This window comes from Macadamia integrifolia, chromosome 9 (assembly GCF_013358625.1).
Source record: "Macadamia integrifolia cultivar HAES 741 chromosome 9, SCU_Mint_v3, whole genome shotgun sequence".
Taxonomy (NCBI): Eukaryota; Viridiplantae; Streptophyta; class Magnoliopsida; order Proteales; family Proteaceae; genus Macadamia; species Macadamia integrifolia.
This window is the reverse complement of record NC_056565.1, coordinates 7,807,315-7,826,444: the sequence shown is the minus strand read 5'-3', so window position 1 is coordinate 7,826,444 and position 19,130 is coordinate 7,807,315. Positions and strand designations below refer to the sequence as shown.

Sequence of the window (19,130 nt, the reverse complement as noted above, 5' to 3'; positions counted from 1 at the left end):
AAAATGACATTAAAAATTATATAATACTGCTCATATGCTAAATTAAGATTAAAGGTTCATACTTCATACCAATGCATGATATTTATAAAAAAATAAATCAACAAAGTGAGTAAACTAAGTTCATCTTCATCAATCATTATCATAGCATAAAATATAAATATATAATTACTCAATCAATATTGATAACCAGCAGCCAAGAACATCAAACTAGATTACCAGAACCAAGGAGTTGCTTATTCATCCCCACCCCCACCCCCAAAAAAAAACAAGAGAGCTGCAGAGTAAGCCATAATACTATATCCAGCAGTACCATCTCACAAAGAATAAATCAGAAAGCTACCAGCAACAAAAAGCAATACTTGATAATCAAAAGAAGTGAAGAAGAAGAAGAAGAAGAAGGGAGACTGGGACAGGAAAAGAAAGCAGAAAAAAATGCTGTAACAGAGAAAGGGAAGCGAAAAAAAAAAAAATAAGGAAAAGAAAGAAGAAGGTAGAACCGTAGAAGGGAGAGCAAAAGAAAAAAATTTCTCTTGTGCTGCAATTCAACACTTCCAGCTGCAGTAAGAAAAGAAAATTTTATTCAGAGGGAAATAGAAGAGATTTAAGTTAAAGAAGAAGAATAAAGAAGATGAAAAAAATAATAATAAATGCATCAAATGTTCCTGTCTTGGTCTGAGGAATGTTTTTCGGTGGAGTTTCATCGTGCTGGAGCAAGATCTGAAGGGGGAAGGACTGCTACGTTCGCCCCAAAACCCTTGCACGATTTCTCAGTTCGTAACGTAACGTGATTTTTTTTTGTTTGAGGTTTTCTATTTAAATACTCTTGATCCCATGCTTCTCATGTGTAAACTTCCCCATATACCTGCCGATCAATAAAATCTATATGGAATTTGTGGTAAAATAGTAAACAAAAAAAGTAAATAAAAAAATGGGCATAAGGCGATGCCTTGCCCATAATGCTTTATAAGGCGCCTAAGGCATCGCCTTAACAGTTAAAGCGACTGCCTTATGTGCAACCAATAATGCGGTGCACTGCCTTATGCTCCCAATATTGCCTCAACGCCTAGGTGACGCCTTACCAGCGCCTTGACGATGCCTTAATGACTATGCTAGAGAGATGAAATACATCCAATTCTATTATGATCTCTTGTATGCTTCTTACTTTTCAGTACATGGCCAGCATTCGTTCCAGTCCACGATCTTTCTTGAAAAGCATTTATTGGCATCCAAAATATGGGGACTTTTTTTACTTGATAGTTAGTAGGTGGATTGCATTGGCAGCCAAGGTCCTGTTAGACATCAGCATTTGGAGGGATTATATGAGCTATTTGTTTCTAAGTTTGTGAGTCTCCTACCCTTCTTACCTTATGTAATACTTAAGGGAAAATTTCTTTCACTCTCCTATACTTACCCTACATTTACTCAAACTCCCCTACACAAACTTTCACATCCGGTTCCCCTAAAAAAAATAAACTCCTACCTCTCCTTGTCCCCTGATATTTTTAAAGTATCCAAATTACCCCTCATTTAGTAAAGGAAGTGGGATCATCACCTCTTCTTCTTCGGCTTCAACTCAGCTCATCTTGCCCCAACGTTGCACCCCCTCACCTTGTTCCAACTTAAGGAGGTCTCATATTTGAAATCACTAAGGACTGATTTGGTGGGAAGAGAAGCAGACAAATAGCAAAACCAATATACAAAAATACAACACCACACCGTCATTAGAACAAGAGTGGGAGACCCCAAGAGGCAACATTACACTCCCCATTTAACTAGATGGGTTAGACCCTTTATCCTTACATTCCTTGCTTGGCTTATAGGGTTAGAGAATCCTACCCTCCTCTCCAAATGCAGGGAGGCTATGGCTAATAACATTGCCACACATTTAGCTGGATTCTTTATTGTTATTTGATGCAAGAACTTTTTACATTTCATGCTTTCTAGAATCCTTTGAGTCCTGGTCTTCTTTTTCTTATCCAACCAGGATATTCCTGAGTAGTGAGTTCACAGATCCAATTTTCTCTTTAATTTATATTTTATTTGTCATTGTCATTAATAATTAATATTAGTATTGATGATGATGGCGATGATGAAGAACCAGAAGTGAGGGAAAAAGTGATGGAGAGCAGAGGAATATGGTGAGAATTGAAGAGGGAGGAAAACTTGGAGATAGACTGGTTTCTTCTGCATGTTGCCGGTAAATACAATGTTTCTATTCTGGCTACTTTTCAGAAGCTTGCTGGCATTAAATCTAAGATCAGAAAGTAAACAAATGTATACTCCATCGAAAAAAAAAGGTCTTCCATATTGTGTCTAAAGAATCACAGGAAGAAGCATGGAAAGTAAGAAGTGCATCTGGGTTTATAGTTGGTACCAAGGATTTTAAATTCAGAATCAGGGGTTGTATATGTTCTGCCCATTTTGATCTAACCAAAATTGTTTCGAAAAACATTATAATAGGTCTCTTAGATTTGAAATCCCAACGATCTAGTCCCCAAAACCCATTAAGATAGAATCTTCGAACTGGAATATTAAAAAAAAAAAAGAATTAATATTTTATTTATTTTCTTTTTTTAAGAATTAAGAAAGATTAGTCTGGAGTCTGAGACTAAAATAATATGATACAGAGCCCCAACCTCGGAAGAGTCCCAGGAAGAAACAAGTACTATTAAAACTGAGAGAAGAATAAGGATCCCTACCTTGGAAGATCATAACCATTGGGATGCCATTGCTATTTGAGAAAGTTGTCATCTGTCCATCCTTTCACATAGCACCGGAATCCAGGATCAAGGAATGGGCAATGACTCTCATTCCAAACCCACTAGCCATTGGAATATGTTGATGTATATATTGACGCTGTCATTCTTAATAGTCCAAGATTTTTGGTGAAATAGTGACGACCTGGTGTGTTAATGTATGTATACATTGACACTGCCCTTCCCTGGTAGTTTAAGCGTTTAGGTGAAATTCATCGATGCAATGAAAGGATTGGGTCAGAGAGAGAGGTGTCCATAAGAAATAATAGGAACACCCAAGAATGTGGTTTATGTTTTGAAGGGTTCATGTGGTTCTAGAGAGATGGAGCATTTTTTGTGGTTATGATTTAGTGAAAACGATTTTAGGGAGAGGTTGACTTGTTTTCGCAATAAGGAGCTTTTGAGTTTCTTCTTTCTTGGGCTTGTTATTAGATAATAAAGATCTTTACCAATAAAAAAATAGAAAATAAAGATGATTTTTTTGGTAACATGGTTTTAAAAATTGGATTAGATCAGTCAGGATTGTGTGGATCAGATTGGTATCTGCTGTGATCAATGATATCGTTCCAATCCGTGTTGATCCACTAGTAAGGTAGAACAGTAAAATGCTTCAAAACACCATATATATATTTGTTTTTTTTTTCTTTAAACAAGGGTAAATCTATTCGATCCCAACTGATACCAATCCGTTGAAGATGTGATGTTATTCGTTTCTTCTCCTTTTTACTTCAATAGTTGAGTTTCACACTATTGACATGGTTAGGAACACTCTGGGATTTTTTATTAGAAAACAAAACACCATGCTTCGCTCTTATTATGCAGTATTTTTATTGGGTGAATAAATAATTCACTATGAAAAGAAAAGGAAAACACATGAAGAGACTCAAAAAGAGGAAAAGACCAAAGAACAGCCCTCAAGAAGGGGAGGGGGTCCTAATAACAATAGAAGAAAGCCCCCAAGACCCAATGATGGAAGCAATACAACTTGCAGATACATGAGATGATTTAGCTTTAACATCAAAGAAAATGGAGTCCCAAATCTTTTATGGAGGGTGAGAGTTGGAGGTCCATTTTCTATGGTTTCTTTCCATCCAGATCTGGTTAATGGTAGCACGAAAAGCAAGCTTGCCTACAGTGTCACAAATAGAAGTCCCGGCAAATGAGCTGTTCATCCATAACCATCTCTCTGAAAAGGGAGAATTCTTCTCCTCTGGGCCAACACTTTGCAAGGACTCATTTCTGAATGGAGGAGGAGACATGGCAAGAAAAGAATAAATGATCTATATCTTTAGTCTTAGATCCAAAAAGATGGCAAAGAGTGGCCATATGAATTCTCTGATGAATGAGGAAGGACTGCATTGGGAGGCAGTTACTGAGAGCTCTCCAAGCAGTGAAGCTCTGGCAGGGGATATGATGTTTGAACCAAACAAGCTTGTGCCAAGAAGGAGTGCCATGAAGTCTGATTGATTCCCAAGCTACCTTGGAGCTGAAGAGCCCAGAAGGGGAGGGAGACCAAGTAACAATATCTTCACTTCTTTGATGAGATGTAGAGACAGATGAAAGGACATTCCAAAAATCAGCAAGGAGAGGGGAGAAGGGAATGGGGGGGGGAGGTGTCGAGGAGCCTGAGGTCAAAATGTCCAAAACTAGAGAATACTTGGAGTGCCCAGAAGAATAGATGGTTCTCGTACTCGGGTTTGCCACATGTTAGTGGACCACTGTTTGGCTCAAGGTGGGCCTCAGTGAAGGGCAGTCTGGACCTATATAGGTATGTGTAGGGGAAGGAACCTGACACAGGTCAGTGCCCTTTCGTGTGGTTTGTTGTTGAGTCTCGGTAAGGGGCTATCCAGGTGAATTATGGATTAGAGGCTATCCATAGACAATATAGCCTGTAACTAACGAAAATAATTGAATTATTGTATAGGAGCCTAATTCACTCGGCAAGGATATGCGAAGTCGTGTCTATGATGTGAGCACATTCTATTATACACACCTATTTTACACAGATCGGGGAGCACCTTAGCAAAGAAACCATAAAAATGAAAGGTGAAATAAGTGGCAAGTGTAGAAGTAAATTGCATTGGAAGAAGAAGCGAAAGAAGAGAGTACTAGTTGTCGCCACTTCTTTTGGCTTTCTCACGTAGGGACTAGTAGTTGTCTGTTTCCCTCTGAATGTTGGGGTTAGTGATAATTATTTTACTTGATAGATAAATCAGGAGTCCAAATGTCTGGCACTCAAATTTTGTTTATTAATATATTATACATTTTTTTATTAAATATATCTTGATCTGAGATGGGAAGTTAAATACATCCAATGCTATTATGATCTCTTTTATGATTCTTACTTTTCAGTATATGGCCTGCATTTGTTCCAGTCCACAATCCTCCTTGAAAAGCATATATTGACATCCAAAATATGGGGACTGTTTATACTAGAAGGTTTGAGGCAAATCGTATTGGCAGCCAAGTTCCTGTTAGACTCATGTATTTGGAGGGGTTATATGAGCTATTTGTTTCTAAGTTTTTGAGTCTCCTACCTTAAGGGAAAATTGCTATCCCTCCCCTCAAATTGTTTTCGTCCCCACATACCCCCCCTTCTTGGTGGGTGATATCATAGCTATCAAGGCGGTCACCTAGGTGTCCAGGCTCCCTTTGCTAGAAGGATGCCTTGTTGGTGTTGCCTTGGATTTTTCCCTCTACCACCGCCTTGGATGACCTGTCATCATGACAATTATGGGTGAATTTTACCTAAAATTAGTATCTTCCATTTTCTGGAGATATACACTTTCTCATACCATAGCATGTTCTAGGATTTCTACTGGTGTTTTCTTTGAGGTTTTCTGATCTTCTCGAGCTCTGTGGAGTTGCAAATCTTTCTTTTCCTATTGTTCATACAAATGTTGTTGATTGATAAAACTATTATATATTCCGACCCCATAAGATGGGATAAGGCTAAGTGTTGTTATATTAGTGATATGATAGGAAATCCATGGTAAGAAAATTATTTTTCCTTTTCATTTTAAATGTGTACAATCTGAATATATGTGACTGTTTGACCTGATTATTTTGCATAGTCCAAGGGGGGTTCTCTTCTGATTAGCAGAGGATGCTCTTGCCTTGAAACATAGCATCACCCATTTTATTTCTTCTTTCTATGCAATTTATTTCCATATTTATGTTTCAGGGGTGTGTGGCTAAGACTGGGTTTGTGGAACAGAGGTCGTTCTCATATGTGCATCGCAACTTCAATTGGCTTTGGGTTTTTCTCATATTGTTCCTTCAGTCGGTGGTTGTCATTGCTTGGGAGGGCACCAGTACCCCGTGGGGTGCATTGAGCAGGTGTGATGTGCAGGTTGGGGTGCTAACCTTGTTCATCACTTGGGCTGGTCTTCAATTTATTCATTCGCTGCTTGACGCTGGTACCCAGGACAGTCGGGCATTGAGGGACACAATGTTGCTTAGGGTGAGGATGGTTTTGAAGAGCATTGTTGCCACGGGATGGACTGTAGCATTCTGTGTTCTCTACATTAGGATTTGGTCTCAGAGAAATCATGACGGTAGGTGGTCTGCTGAGGCAAACTGTAGGCTGGTGACTTTTCTTGAGGCTATCTCTGTGTTCGGATTGTGGTTCTGCCTTCCAAGTTCATGTTCAATTACTTCCTCCAGATCAAGCCCTTGGTCGTCCCAACCAAAGCTGTTTGAAGCTCCAGGGAAAATAAATTTCAAATGGCATGAGATCTTCAGTAACATAAATAGGTTTGTCGTTGGACTGTCACGGTTTCCTGTTGGTTTGGCCTACCTCATGGATTGCAGATATGGTACTCAATTTATTCGTCCTTGGTTGGGGCTACGGTTGGTTTGTTATCACACTTGCGTCAGATTTGGAACTTCCAGTAGTTCAGGCTGAGGTTCCAGTTCTTATCAAGCACAATGCAGTTCAATCTCATTCTGGAAGAGCAGTCATTGAATACTGGGAGGACACTGATGAGCAAGGTCCATGATGTCCTACAAAAACTAAAGCTGAGACATGGGTTGGCAGGCCCTTCAAGAAGATTGAAACAAACCAGGTAGAGGCGTACAGGTTTCAACTGTTGTGGAATGAAATAATTGCAAGATTTAGGGAAGAAGATATCATTAGTGACCGTGACGTCGAGCTTCCAGAATTGGCACCGAACTCTTGGAACATCAAGGGCATCTGTTGGCCCTATTTGCTCTTGTACAATGAACTGCTTTCTGCTCTTGGCCAAGCAAAAGAATTGGTAGATGCACATGACCTAGGGCTTTGGAGGAACATTTGCAAGAATGAGTACATGCAGTTTGCGGTTATAGAATCTTATGATAGCATTAAATACTTGCTTCTTGAGATTGTCAAAGATGGTAGAGAATAGTGTCATTATAAAGTTGTTCCAAGAGATTGATTGTGCGATTCAGATTGAGAATTTCACAGACATGTACAAAACGACAAGATAGATTGGTGCCTCTCAGGCCAAACACCAGCACGGGGTTACTATTTGAGAAAGTTGTGAGTTGCCCGCTGTTGAAACATGCTGACTTCTATCGGCAGGTACATCATTTGCATACAATTCTCACCTCTAGAGATTCAATGAAAAATATTCCAAAGAATCTTGAGGCAAGACATGCATTGCATTCTTTAGTAACTCCCTCATCATGAATATGCCCCATGCTCCCCGACTTGAGAAAAAGATGGCTTTCAGTGTCCTTACTCCTTACTCCTTACTATAGCGAAGAAGTTGTTTACTGCAGAGAACAGCTGAGGAGTGAGAATGAAGATGGCATTATCTATCCTGTTTTATTAGCAGAAGATTTATGATGATGAGCAGAAGAATTTTATAGAGCATGGAAAAATTTCTATGCATTGACTAGTGAGTAGAGATAATTCCTTATTGTAAGTTTAATGAAGTTTTGCTTTTTCAAGTTCCTAAATTTTATGAAGTAGTGAAGCTTATTTGTTCAAAAAAATTGAAATTACACTTTCAGGTGCTGCATTTGCATCTGAATTGTGCAATTTTGGCTCCATTTGTTTTTATGTTAAATATTGAGCATGTCATATTTATGGATAACATAAAATTTAGGAGCTATCGGTTTTTTTTTTGGATGAATAAATAAATTCCTCACCAATAGGAAGAATATACAAAGGAGGGGGGAGCCAAAGCCCAAAGGGAACGTCAAAGACCAAGGGCTCCAACTAAATGGAAAGGACATCCGGGGGGGGGAGATAGTGGAGGGAGGGAGCCCCCAAGCAACAACAATAAGCATGTTCCTTGGGGAGCTAGAAGCCTTGTGATGCTGGATGCATCCAATCTTGGAGCTAACATAAAAGAAGATGGCATTCCAAATCTAGTCAAAAGAATGAGAGTTGGATGTCCATCTACTAAGATTACACTCCATCCAAATGTGGTTGATGGCAGTCGCGAAGGCGAGCTTCCTATCCTTGTCACAAATAGAAGAACCATTGATGGTCATATCAATCCAAATCCATTCTCTAGACATGGGGATGATGGGTTTGCAAGATCGACAAATGGAGCTGAGGACCCTTTTCTATAAACAAGGGGATGATGGGTTCGCAGGATGGACAAATGGAGCTGAGGAGGAGAAGGGGTAGGAGAAAAAAAGATGATCAGCATTTTCAGAGCCATTCTAGCACAAGCAGCAAGAGGGGAAACTTGAATGTGTCGGTAGAGAAGGAATTAATGTGTGGGAAGACAGTTGGAAAGAGCACACCAAATGGTGAAGCTGTGGCGAGGGATATGGCCTCTAAACCAAACGGTGTTGTGATAAGGAATGAAGGGGGTTTTTTGTCTGAATATAGTCCTAAGCAGCGGAAGACGAGAATGTACTCGTAAAGGAGGGCAACCAAATAACCTTGTCCTCCCTTCCACGATGGCCAGGGGGATTGGAGGAAGCAGGGAGGACCAAAGGTCAGGAAGGGAGGGGGAGAGGCAGGAGGAGTCCATCCCTGGAGGGAGAGGATGAGGAGAGCCGAGCAGATTTGGGAAGACCAGAGGAGTAGATGCCACTAGGGGAGACCATGTTAGATAAGATGCCTGAGGGGTGCAGGGATCCAACTAAAGGGAGATTGAGGAGCCGCTATCGACAGAGGAAGAGATGGTAGGGAGGGCTAGGGATTAGGAGCTAAGGATTTTCCTCCAGGTCCAAGAAGCATTGGAAGGAGGGGAAGTAGACCAAAGTGAATCAATTTTTAGGGGAGAGGAGTAAATCCAGGAAACCCAATTACTGCAATGCTTTGAGGTAATTTTTCAAATGAGCTTGAGAATGCTCACCAGTTGGTATCTTTAATATGCCTCAAACCAAGGCCTACCTCAACCTTAGGAGAACAAATTTTGGACTAGCTGAAAGGATGAAGAAATTTTGGGGATTCAGCTCCTTTCTAGAGAAAGGAACATAGGAGGGAGTTCAAAAATCCCCCTTCATCCTTGGTGCTATGTCATCTAGTTTGAAGGCCACATCCCTCGACACAGTTTCACTACTTGGTGGGCTATTTCCATTTTCCTCCCAACATAGTCCTTCCTCATCCACCATCACATCTGGGTTCCTCCTGCTGTCTTTTCTAGAATGGCATTGAAGGTGTTAGCCATATTTTTTTTTCTTTTGCCCTTTCTCTACCACTGTTTGGAAGAAGGTTCTTAGCAGCTACTCGCATGTTAGGAGAAATATCCTCCCCTTGCAGAGAATGGATTTGGATCAATATGAATTTTGCTAGTTCTACCATTTGTGACACCGCCAAAAAGGTTGCCTTTTGTGCTACCATCAACTAAATTTGGATGGAGTGAAATCTTTGTAAATGGACTTTGTTATTCCCATTCTTTCGATAAAATTTAGAAGGCCATCTTCTTTGATATTTGCTCCAAACTTGGGTCTCTTTGCCCTATTGCTATCTATGACACCTCAAGGAATAGACTCACTATTCTCTGTTAGGGTCTTCCTATCTCCATTATTTTCCCCCTTTATGTCTCATTCCTTGCGGGGCCTCTCCCCCTCTCGTCTTGATTGTGGCTCCTTTTTGTTAGGGCTAGTCACTTTTGCCCCACCCCATTTCTTTCCCTAGTATATTCTTCTTTCTTTTGGTAATAAATTTATTGATTCATCCAAAAAAGTAAAAAAAAAAATGGGGCCCTAGAGAAGGTTTAAAAAAAATGGGGCCTTAGAGAAGGTTTTCAAACATAGAATCAGGTCATATCGATTCAGGTCCAATTCCAATTGGCCGGTTCTTCCAACTGATTCATTGCCTATAAATCAATACAACAACTTAGCCTTATCCCAACTAAATGGGGCTGAGATCTTGAATCTATGTACCATAAAAATCCAACTGTAGACCTTCAAATGTACCACATACATCAAATTCATTCTGAAAGTGACAAAAAGAGGGAAAATTTAGTTTGACATAAGGTTGCATCGAATATCTTTCAAATTAAAAACCCCATCTCTAGAACTCCCAAATCTAACATTATTGATTTCTTTAGAGGCTAGAGGCATGTAGATTGGCCAAAAATGACTCCTTTTCCCAAGTTTGAAGCTTTGAGGTGGCCAAATGAGTGAGAATTGTAAGAAATGAGGTCTGGGGTTTGGTTTGAAGTTTTTTAAAGTTACAAGGGGAGAATAAGGATCATTCGAATCAGTTCATGGGTTAAGGAATTGGGTGAATCCGAAATGGGACAATGGATTCTGCCAATTTGTATCGGTTGATTCCGTCGATTCAGATTTGATTTCTAACATGGCCCTGGATCATCTTTGAAGTATGCAGTGAGGATTGTGCCTCATTGGTGCTTTAATGACATTGGAACTCTTGTAATATGTTAGTCTCTTTATATGCTCTAAATAGAAGTTGGTTTTATGTTATACCTAAGCCCTAAACCTACCATGTGTAACTGAATGCAGATGAGCCGCAAGGGGAAGACAGTATCAAAGATTACTGGCTAGCACCAGTCTTCTACCTAGAAGGGAGGGATACCCCCACATGCACATGCTACTCATGTTCTAAGAACTGGAAGGGTTTCAAGCCACCGAAGAAGTCAATGTAAGTCCTCTGCTATTGAGGGGAATTTCCCGAACTCCAGTAGTGAAGTGCACCAAAGTATGGCCCCCCCACATACCTGCATGTACCCAAGGAACCCTCCACATAGCCAGCTGGCCTTGTCCCACCCAAGGTGGACACAAACAACCCACACGACTAATGGTCACAGATGGATCCTCATCAGTCGGTGAGCACCCTAGCACCTGTGCACCTCAGGCCACCTCCAGTAGTTGGTACAACCTACATGGAGTGGATTAATATGTTAGGTCACACTGAGGTGGCTTACTAGTGCCGAATGGAGAATTAACCCAGTAATCAGTACCTTGCTTATTTCCCAAACAACCCCTAGTTCACTTAAGTTACTATAAATAGAGCTATTTGTTCATTCATTTCATTGCCTACCAAATTTAAGATAAGAGAAGGAGAGAAGGGAGAAAGGAGAAGAAGGAAGTAAGCAAGGGAGGAGGTCACCACCACTCACCTACACATTAAGCATTAAGGTGAGTTGAACTCTCTCCTTCTCCTTCTCCCTGTCCCTCTCCCTCTCCCTCTCCGTCTCCCTCTCCCTTTATTGTATACTTGCTCTCTCCCTCTCTCTTACCCCATTTCTTCACCCAAGCTAAATTTAGAACCCTAACTGAATCCCCTCTACCCAATTATTTGATTTACAAATCATTGAGTAGAAAAGTGATAGATGTACGGGTGTGCCAGAGTCATACAGACTTGAGAGAACGGTCAATAGAATATTGACTAACTTCTAACTAGGGCAAAAATGAGATCTTTCCATGCCTCGATAGCTCCAAGGACTTAAAAGTGAAAAGCAAACTCTTGAAAAATAGACAGAAGATGAATTCCTTCCATTAAAATTGGTCCCAAAACACAATACTTTACATCACTCATAGAAAAACAAGGGGTTGCCATGAAAGTAAACTGAGGAAGACCATGAGGAAACACGGGCTGTTATGTTCTTTGAGACGGTTATTACAAAGCACGGGCTGTCATGGTCTTGGCTAATAATAGAACTGACCTGTTGAGAAAAATACAAAGTAAAACTAATCTAAGGAAATGTAAAAAGTATAGATTGAAACTATTCTACTTGACCTGTTGAGAAAAGATAGTTGATGCGTTGTAGTTTGTTTGATCAGTTGGAGATCCCTTCTTCAATTGAAGCACTTTTTATAGGTTCATTTGAAAGATATTTCTCTTTTGGAGTTTCATAACCTTGTGTGTACTCTTGTGTGTACTAAAATAAGCCGATCCTTGTGTGTACTAAAATGGTGTCAGAGCCAGTTTTCTTCTTCTCCGGCTAAACTCCTCTTCTAGCTATCCCTCTTGCCTAGATCGAACCTGCTGTAGCTAAAGATACAGTCTAGGCCACACCCTTTTGCAAGTAATCCCTGCTTATGGTTCCTACTGGCAGAAAAAGACCCTTGAGCGTTGTAGGATTTTAGGCTAAGGTTTCTGTTTAAGTGCCTGTTTGGCTCGGGTTGCTTTGTAGTTAGGTACTATGATCTGGGGGGTTCTTGATCGGCCTCGACTAACTGTGTCTTTACCTACTCCAGTTTCTCTAGTGAGTGGTGATAGTTCAGATCTGGATTTTTGCACACCGAAACCTTTACTATGGCTTCACCTTCTTCTTCTTTGTTTTCTTCTCCCCCACGATCTTCGTCTTCCCGATCTTCTTCTTCTTCTTTAGATTATCTGTATGAACTATCTTATGTCCCTGATGATCAAGTCATCTCTGCTACTCCTACTCCGCTCCATAACCCTTACACTGTTTTCCCAAAAACACCTACACCCCCAAGATGGACTACTCTTCTGAAACATAAGAAGACTCCTCCTTTGAAAGAATTGGTCCAGGCCTCTCGCTTTGATCAACTCCAACTCCCTGATACTGATAAAGAGCAATTTTTTGCCCTTGAGATACCTTCGGATCTCATCCCTCAATGGATCCAACAAGGTTATACTCATCTCCAATTACGAGCCATCAAGTTTGCTCTCTCTTTCCATGGTAGAAAAGGACTTCTGGTAGTTTCCAGAGTTGCTCTGCTCGACAGTCGATTTTTACGGTATCAACATGCCGTGATTGCTACTGTCCAGACCACGTTGAATGCCAGAACAGTGTTTTTAACACTGTATCCTAATTTTAACATTCCCCTGTCTGACCCTCTTCTTTCCACCGCCTTAAAATTCCAGATCCACATTACTGGTGTTCCCCAGAATGCTATAACAAAGGCTATACCACCCTGCACTATAAGATGGCTTATCGTTTGCAAAATCATGCATTTGATCTTCTTACAGGTCATTCTGAAGATGCGTTGTTCATTACTATGGACTCTAACCAAGTCCCTTATTATACCTATGTTCCACGACAAATCTCCAGAGATGAACTTCTTCGTCTCCTTCCCTCTTCTTGGGTTACAGCCTATGAATAGCAAGTCTCAGCCTCTCAGCCTCAAGCCCCTCCTGAACCAGTTCAGTATACTGATCCAGAGTATATTACTTATCCTAATGGTGAAGTAGAAATCCATTTTCCTGCTCCTCGACCTTGTCCTTCTCCCTCCCCAACTTCTTTTGGTATGATCCAAGAAAAAATCCCTATAAAATCTTTTGATTCTAAAGGTGATCCAATTTACTTCTTCTAGGATCCAGTTACTGGTCATAAATATTTTGACCTCTGTGACTGTGATGCTTGTCTACAAGACTCTGAAGATGATTTCCCTGTTTCTCGCCGTTCTTCTAGACGAAAGTCTACCCAACAACAGTTAAAAGAACAATATAGGGTAGGTGATTATTCTGTTGGACCCCTTAGTACTGAATCAAAATATCCCTTCTTTGTCAAATATGGAAATCCCAAGTTTTCTTCCAAACCTTCACCTTGCAAACCTCCTCCAAAACCTGATTTGCCTCCTCCTCTAATTCCTCCCTGTTGTATGTACACTCCAGGCTCTTCTTCTTCTTCTCCTCTTTAAACCTTTTCCTGGCCTTCATGATTCTGGTCCAGATGTTCATGGTATTCGCCACACTTGGAAAGTCAAACCTTTCGTACAGGCTACGGGTCGATCTGAACCCATTTCTCTTGCTGAAGTAGCTTTGAATTGGTAGGCAGAAAATGCTACTGTTCAAAATTCAGTACCTTGAGCGTATCTTGGCTCAGACTCAACAAACTCATGGCACTTTGTCACATCATGACCATCTCCTCCAATCTCTCCGACGAGAAATTGATCAGGTCCATCTTGAACTTACGGGAATTACTTCTAGTGTTGCTGATACTACTACAGCTTTTGCCCTTATTGGTCAAAAAGAGAAGCACCTCCGGTACCTTGAAGCTCAACCTCATCAGCTGCAACAACAACAACCACGTGCTCCTTCTTTTGCCTCTTCTCATCGACAACAGCAACCACTTCCAGTAACAGTTCCCAGCTTTGTTCCACAAGATCCTTTTGCTATATATGCTCCTCCGGCACCTCCTGTTGTCTCTTCTTCATGGACTTTTCCTACTGAAGAATTGAAAGAACTTCAACGCCAACAGTGTGCTCTTCCCAAAAGAACACGTGCAGCCAGAGGCCGTGCTCGCAGTAGAATTCCACTAGCATGGACATCCACTGCTGCACTTATAGATCTTAGCGACTATGAGGATGAATTTACAGATGCCCTACCAGCACCACCTCCATTTACCCCCTATCCTATGCCCGTCTCATATCCTGCACCTCCACCTCCTAACCCACTTAGGACACCCCCACCAGTTCCAGTCCCTCCGTCCTCTACTCTTGAAGCTACCACTCCCCCGAAATCCATCCATAGCATCATTTACCCCTCAGAAAACCCTTTATCTGAGTTCCTTACAACCCTTACCATCCCAGATGCCCTTCCGTCGTTCATGAATGATGGACCACACCCAGCTGCGCCTCATGTTTCTGAAATGGATGATGATCCTGAAATCCAGAATCCTGAGGATCCACTTAGACGACCTCCTGTCCCTCCTACTCCCTTTACCCCATATCACAAACAGGACCTGAAGCAGTTTTTTTACCCTAGATGATATTCCTGTTTCTAAAGGGGCATCTCGAATTACTAATTTTCATGCATGGATTAATGCTGAACTACTTCATGAAGGAGCCATAACTATCACAGTCTTGTCCAAGTTTGTTGCAAGACTCTAAGGAAAACTTAGGGAATGGTATTTAGCTCTTGGTCCTTACAGACAACTGCAGATTGTCCAACTAACTGAGAGCCATTTTGTTACCACTCTCTATCAAGAGTTTCTTGGCCTCGTCTCAAATGATCTATCGAAAGCCCGTGATGAATTTCTCCAGATGAAGTGTTGCTCTTTTCTTCGACCATATCTTGACAAACATTTCTCCAGAATGACCGACCAATTCCATAAAATTGGTGGTATTGATGATGAAAACTTAAAGCAAGTATTTTTGAACTCTTTTCCAGAGCCTCTTGGCACAAATACACAGCAGTTCTTGAAGAACCAGAATATTCCATTGGCTTCATACACTATTGGTTCTCTCTATAGCTATGCTCTTACTGCCCTTGACAAGCTTTACAACATCAAAAAAGTCTGGAAAGATTTGCAAGATCGTTCTGATAAAGTCTCCTCTGCTTGTGATACTTCTTATCTGAAAATCAAGTGCAAAGGTGACAAATCCTATGATTGTAATACCAAGAAGACTTCTCATCACAGAAGGTTTCCCCCTTTCTTTCAGAGATGGAAGCCCCACCTCAAAAAGAAGTTCTCTTTTCATTCTTTAAAGAAAAAATGGAGATTTCTCATAAAGAAGAAATATAGAGGGAAAAACAAGTCCACTGCTTGTTATGTCTGTGGAAAAATCGGCCATTTTGCCAAGAATTGTCCCTTGTCACACAAAAAAGATAAGGTCATGCATGCTATCCTCTCTTCACCATGAAGATCTTCAGGATGCTGACCTTGAATCTTTATATTCTCTTGATGAGGCCCCTACAAACCTCTCTCTATTTACAATTGACTTCCCAGACACACACTCTGACCCAGAGTCATCTTTTCGAGTCCGAGGAATCTAATCCCCTCTACCAGGTGATACCTTTCCTTTCTCCCCCTCAGACCCAGACCAGTGTCCAACCCTCTCTTCTTCAAAGTCAGTCAGTCTCCCTTCCTCATGTCTCAGTCAGAATAATCCTTGAACCTTGCTAAACCTATTAACCTTATTGCCTTCTTAGACACAGGAGTTGCTACAACAATCTTTAATCCAAAGGTTCTTCCCAAACCTTTTTGGAAAAATCAAGATCCACCTTTACCTTTTCTTGCAGTAAATGGAGAAATCTTCCATATCACCCTCGTGTCTCGCCAACGCATAAAAATCTAACTTCTTCCCACCTTGTCTGTTACTCATACAACCCTCGGAACCCATTTTCCCGGTAAAGACCTTATCATAGGTTTTGATGTCCTTAGCCATCTCCCTCTCCGATTGACTCCCCAAGGTCTTGTCTATAAACAACAGCTTCTCCTTTGGTCCCCTATTTCTAACCTTTTTTTTGCAGGCCCCTCTAGGTTTGAAGCATTCAAAGAACATATCTTCTCCACATCTTGTGCAGAATCTTATTCGGATTTTCTTACTAAGTGTTCTCAACCTTTATGGCAGAACCCTAACTTCTTCATCACACTTCCATTCAAGAAAAATGAAGATGTCAATCCGACGAAAGCCAACCATCTAGGACTCAACCCAGAGCATTTGTCACTGGCTATTCAAGAGATTCACCAGCTCCAGTCCCAAGGACTTTTAGAACCAACATTCTCTCCATGGGCATGCCAGGCATTTTATGTCAACAAAAGAACAGAACAAATTCGTGGAAAGTTAAGAATGGTGATTAATTATCGGCCTTTAAATTTCTTTTTGGCTGATGAGAAATTTTCACTTCCAACACGTCCGGCTTTGCTTCTTCAGTTAGGCCATGCCACTGTGTTCTCCAAGTTTGACCTCAAAGCAAGTTTTTGGCAACTTCGAGTTGTCCCAGAGGAAAAACCAAAGATAGCTTTTTACATTCCAGGTTATCATATGCAATGGACGGTTATGCCTTTTGGTCTCAAAATAGCACCATCTATCTTCCAGAGAGCTATGATGAAGATCTTTGCTCCCATCCAAGACCATGCACTCATATATATTGATGACATTCTGCTCTTCTCAAAGACAGAGACTGATCACCTTTTGCTTCTTCAACAATTCCATAATATTGTTCAGAAATATGGTCTAATGCTCTCTCCCACGAAGATACAAATTGGCGTCCCTACTATTGATTTTCTCGGTGTCACTATCTCTAAAGGACAATATCATCTGCAACCACACATTGCAACCTCATTGCAATTATTCCCAGATGGTCCTCTCACCAAAAATCAAGTTCAACAATTTCTTGGGATCGTCAACTATATGACAGAGTTTCTTTCACAACAGATTAGTCATACTTCTCTATTGCACTAGCTGTTAAAAAAAAAAGCTCCCCTATGGCCTGTTGTTCACACATCAGCAATACAAGCTTTAAAGAAACTCTCTGATAACCTCCCCACTCTCCAGATTCCATCCAGTGGACGAAGAATTTTACAGACAGATGACAGTGATACTCACTGGGGTGCAGTCCTTCTTGAAGAACAGCCTTCCACCGCTACAAGAATTGTTTGTGGCTATAAAAGTGGATCCTTCAATCCTTCTGAAGCCCATTATCATTATACCTTCAAAGAAATACTAGCAATCAAACGTGGCATCAAAAAATTCCAATTCCATCTGATCGGTCATCAGTTCCTCGTTGAACTCGACATGTCTAGTTTCCCCTGCATGCTTGAATTTCAACAAAAGATTCTCCCTCATGCACAACTTCTCCGATGGGCTCAGTGGTTCTCCCAGTGGTCTTTTGATGTTAAACATATAAAAGGCAAAGAAAATGTATTGGCAGACTTCCTCTTCCGATCTACCTCAACCTTCGCCATTATACCTTTACTTTTCCCCATAACTCCTGGTGCCTCTACCTCCCAGCCTCCACCACCTGGCCATAATCTTTGCTACTCCCTTCCTCCAGCTCTTCCACTAGAAATACTCCAAGACCTTACTTTACAAACAATCCTTTCTTATAATAAGTCTACAACTCTCCAACTCCTCGAAGTATCTCTTCGACGATATGGCCTCCCCATCTCAGGACTCTGCTTTTATCCTGACTATCCTTTCCTAACCATGTTTACCTTTTCCTCTCCTGCTGAAATCTCAGACTTCCCTCTCATATACAAGTGCATTTTCTGGCACCTTTGTTCCACTCATACCATCGCCCTTAACTTTCCCCTACTCAACCTTCATTGGTTCTTAGGCCGATGGACTGACCCTCTGCACCACCACCATCCTCTACACAACCACCATCAACCTGTTAATCCTGTCCTATAGTTTCTCCAGCTATTTGCACCACTAGACCATTGGTTTGATCTATTATCTGGATATCTCCCCTCCACTGAAGATCCATATCCGGATATTCCCCATATCACAATCCTCTTTCACTGGCCCCCTCTCATCCATCAGACTTTTGACCAAAACCAACAACCCTGCCATCACATTCAATAAGTGTCTGATTTTCATATCTATGGACTCAAACCATATGATCCCTACCACACCCGGTTCAGCCATCAAGAAGAATGGCGACTATTTCTTGCCACCATGTGTCTAGCCAATGACACTCTGCCACAACAAGTTCCTGCCCCACTCCTTATTCAACTTGATAAGGCTTGGGATCTCCACCAATCTGGACAACTCACTGATCCTCGAATCGAGCGTCTTCTCAATGCACACAACGACTGGCTCATTGATCATGCTACTTTTTATCCAGCCAGTAGCACTGACAGTTCTGACAGCAACTAGGGTTATCTTCTCGTGTTTCGTGTGAATTGTTATTTTCTTTTTTTTTGTTTGTTTGGAATCCTATGTAAAACTGTTCCAAAAGTGTCGGTAGTCATGTGATATATGGCCCACATGTATGGCCCACATGTTTGTGCTCCATAATTGTCCTGTATGTTCGTGACCCTATATAAAGGGCTCTTAATGAATGAAATGGATAAAGCCGATCCTTGTGTGTACTCTTGTGTGTACTAAATTATGTGTCACATCCTTAGTGGGGTAGTTATTGCAATCACACTCCCTTGATTGGTTGTAATTGCATTAATCGCTCAAGCCTTATGTCTGTAACTTCCCTGGAACTAAACTATGCTTGTACGAATCATGTTGATTGACAATCATTTAATCTAACCGTAAAAAGCCACATTAGTCAACTGATAGTAAAATGTCGCGATCAATCATCTAATCGTA

At 41.0% G+C, this 19,130-nt stretch overlaps 1 protein-coding gene across 1 annotated transcript; it reads left to right on the top strand.

Moving 5' to 3' along the window:
* Positions 1-282: 282 nt before the first annotated feature.
* Positions 283-7,213, top strand: LOC122089120 (callose synthase 11-like). The gene is made up of 2 exons (XM_042658603.1): positions 283-2,197; positions 5,941-7,213. Exons 1-2 carry the CDS (start codon positions 2,189-2,191, stop codon positions 6,661-6,663), a joined length of 732 nt encoding a protein of 243 aa, XP_042514537.1. The 5' UTR covers positions 283-2,188; the 3' UTR covers positions 6,664-7,213.
* The last annotated feature ends 11,917 nt before the right edge of the window (positions 7,214-19,130 follow it).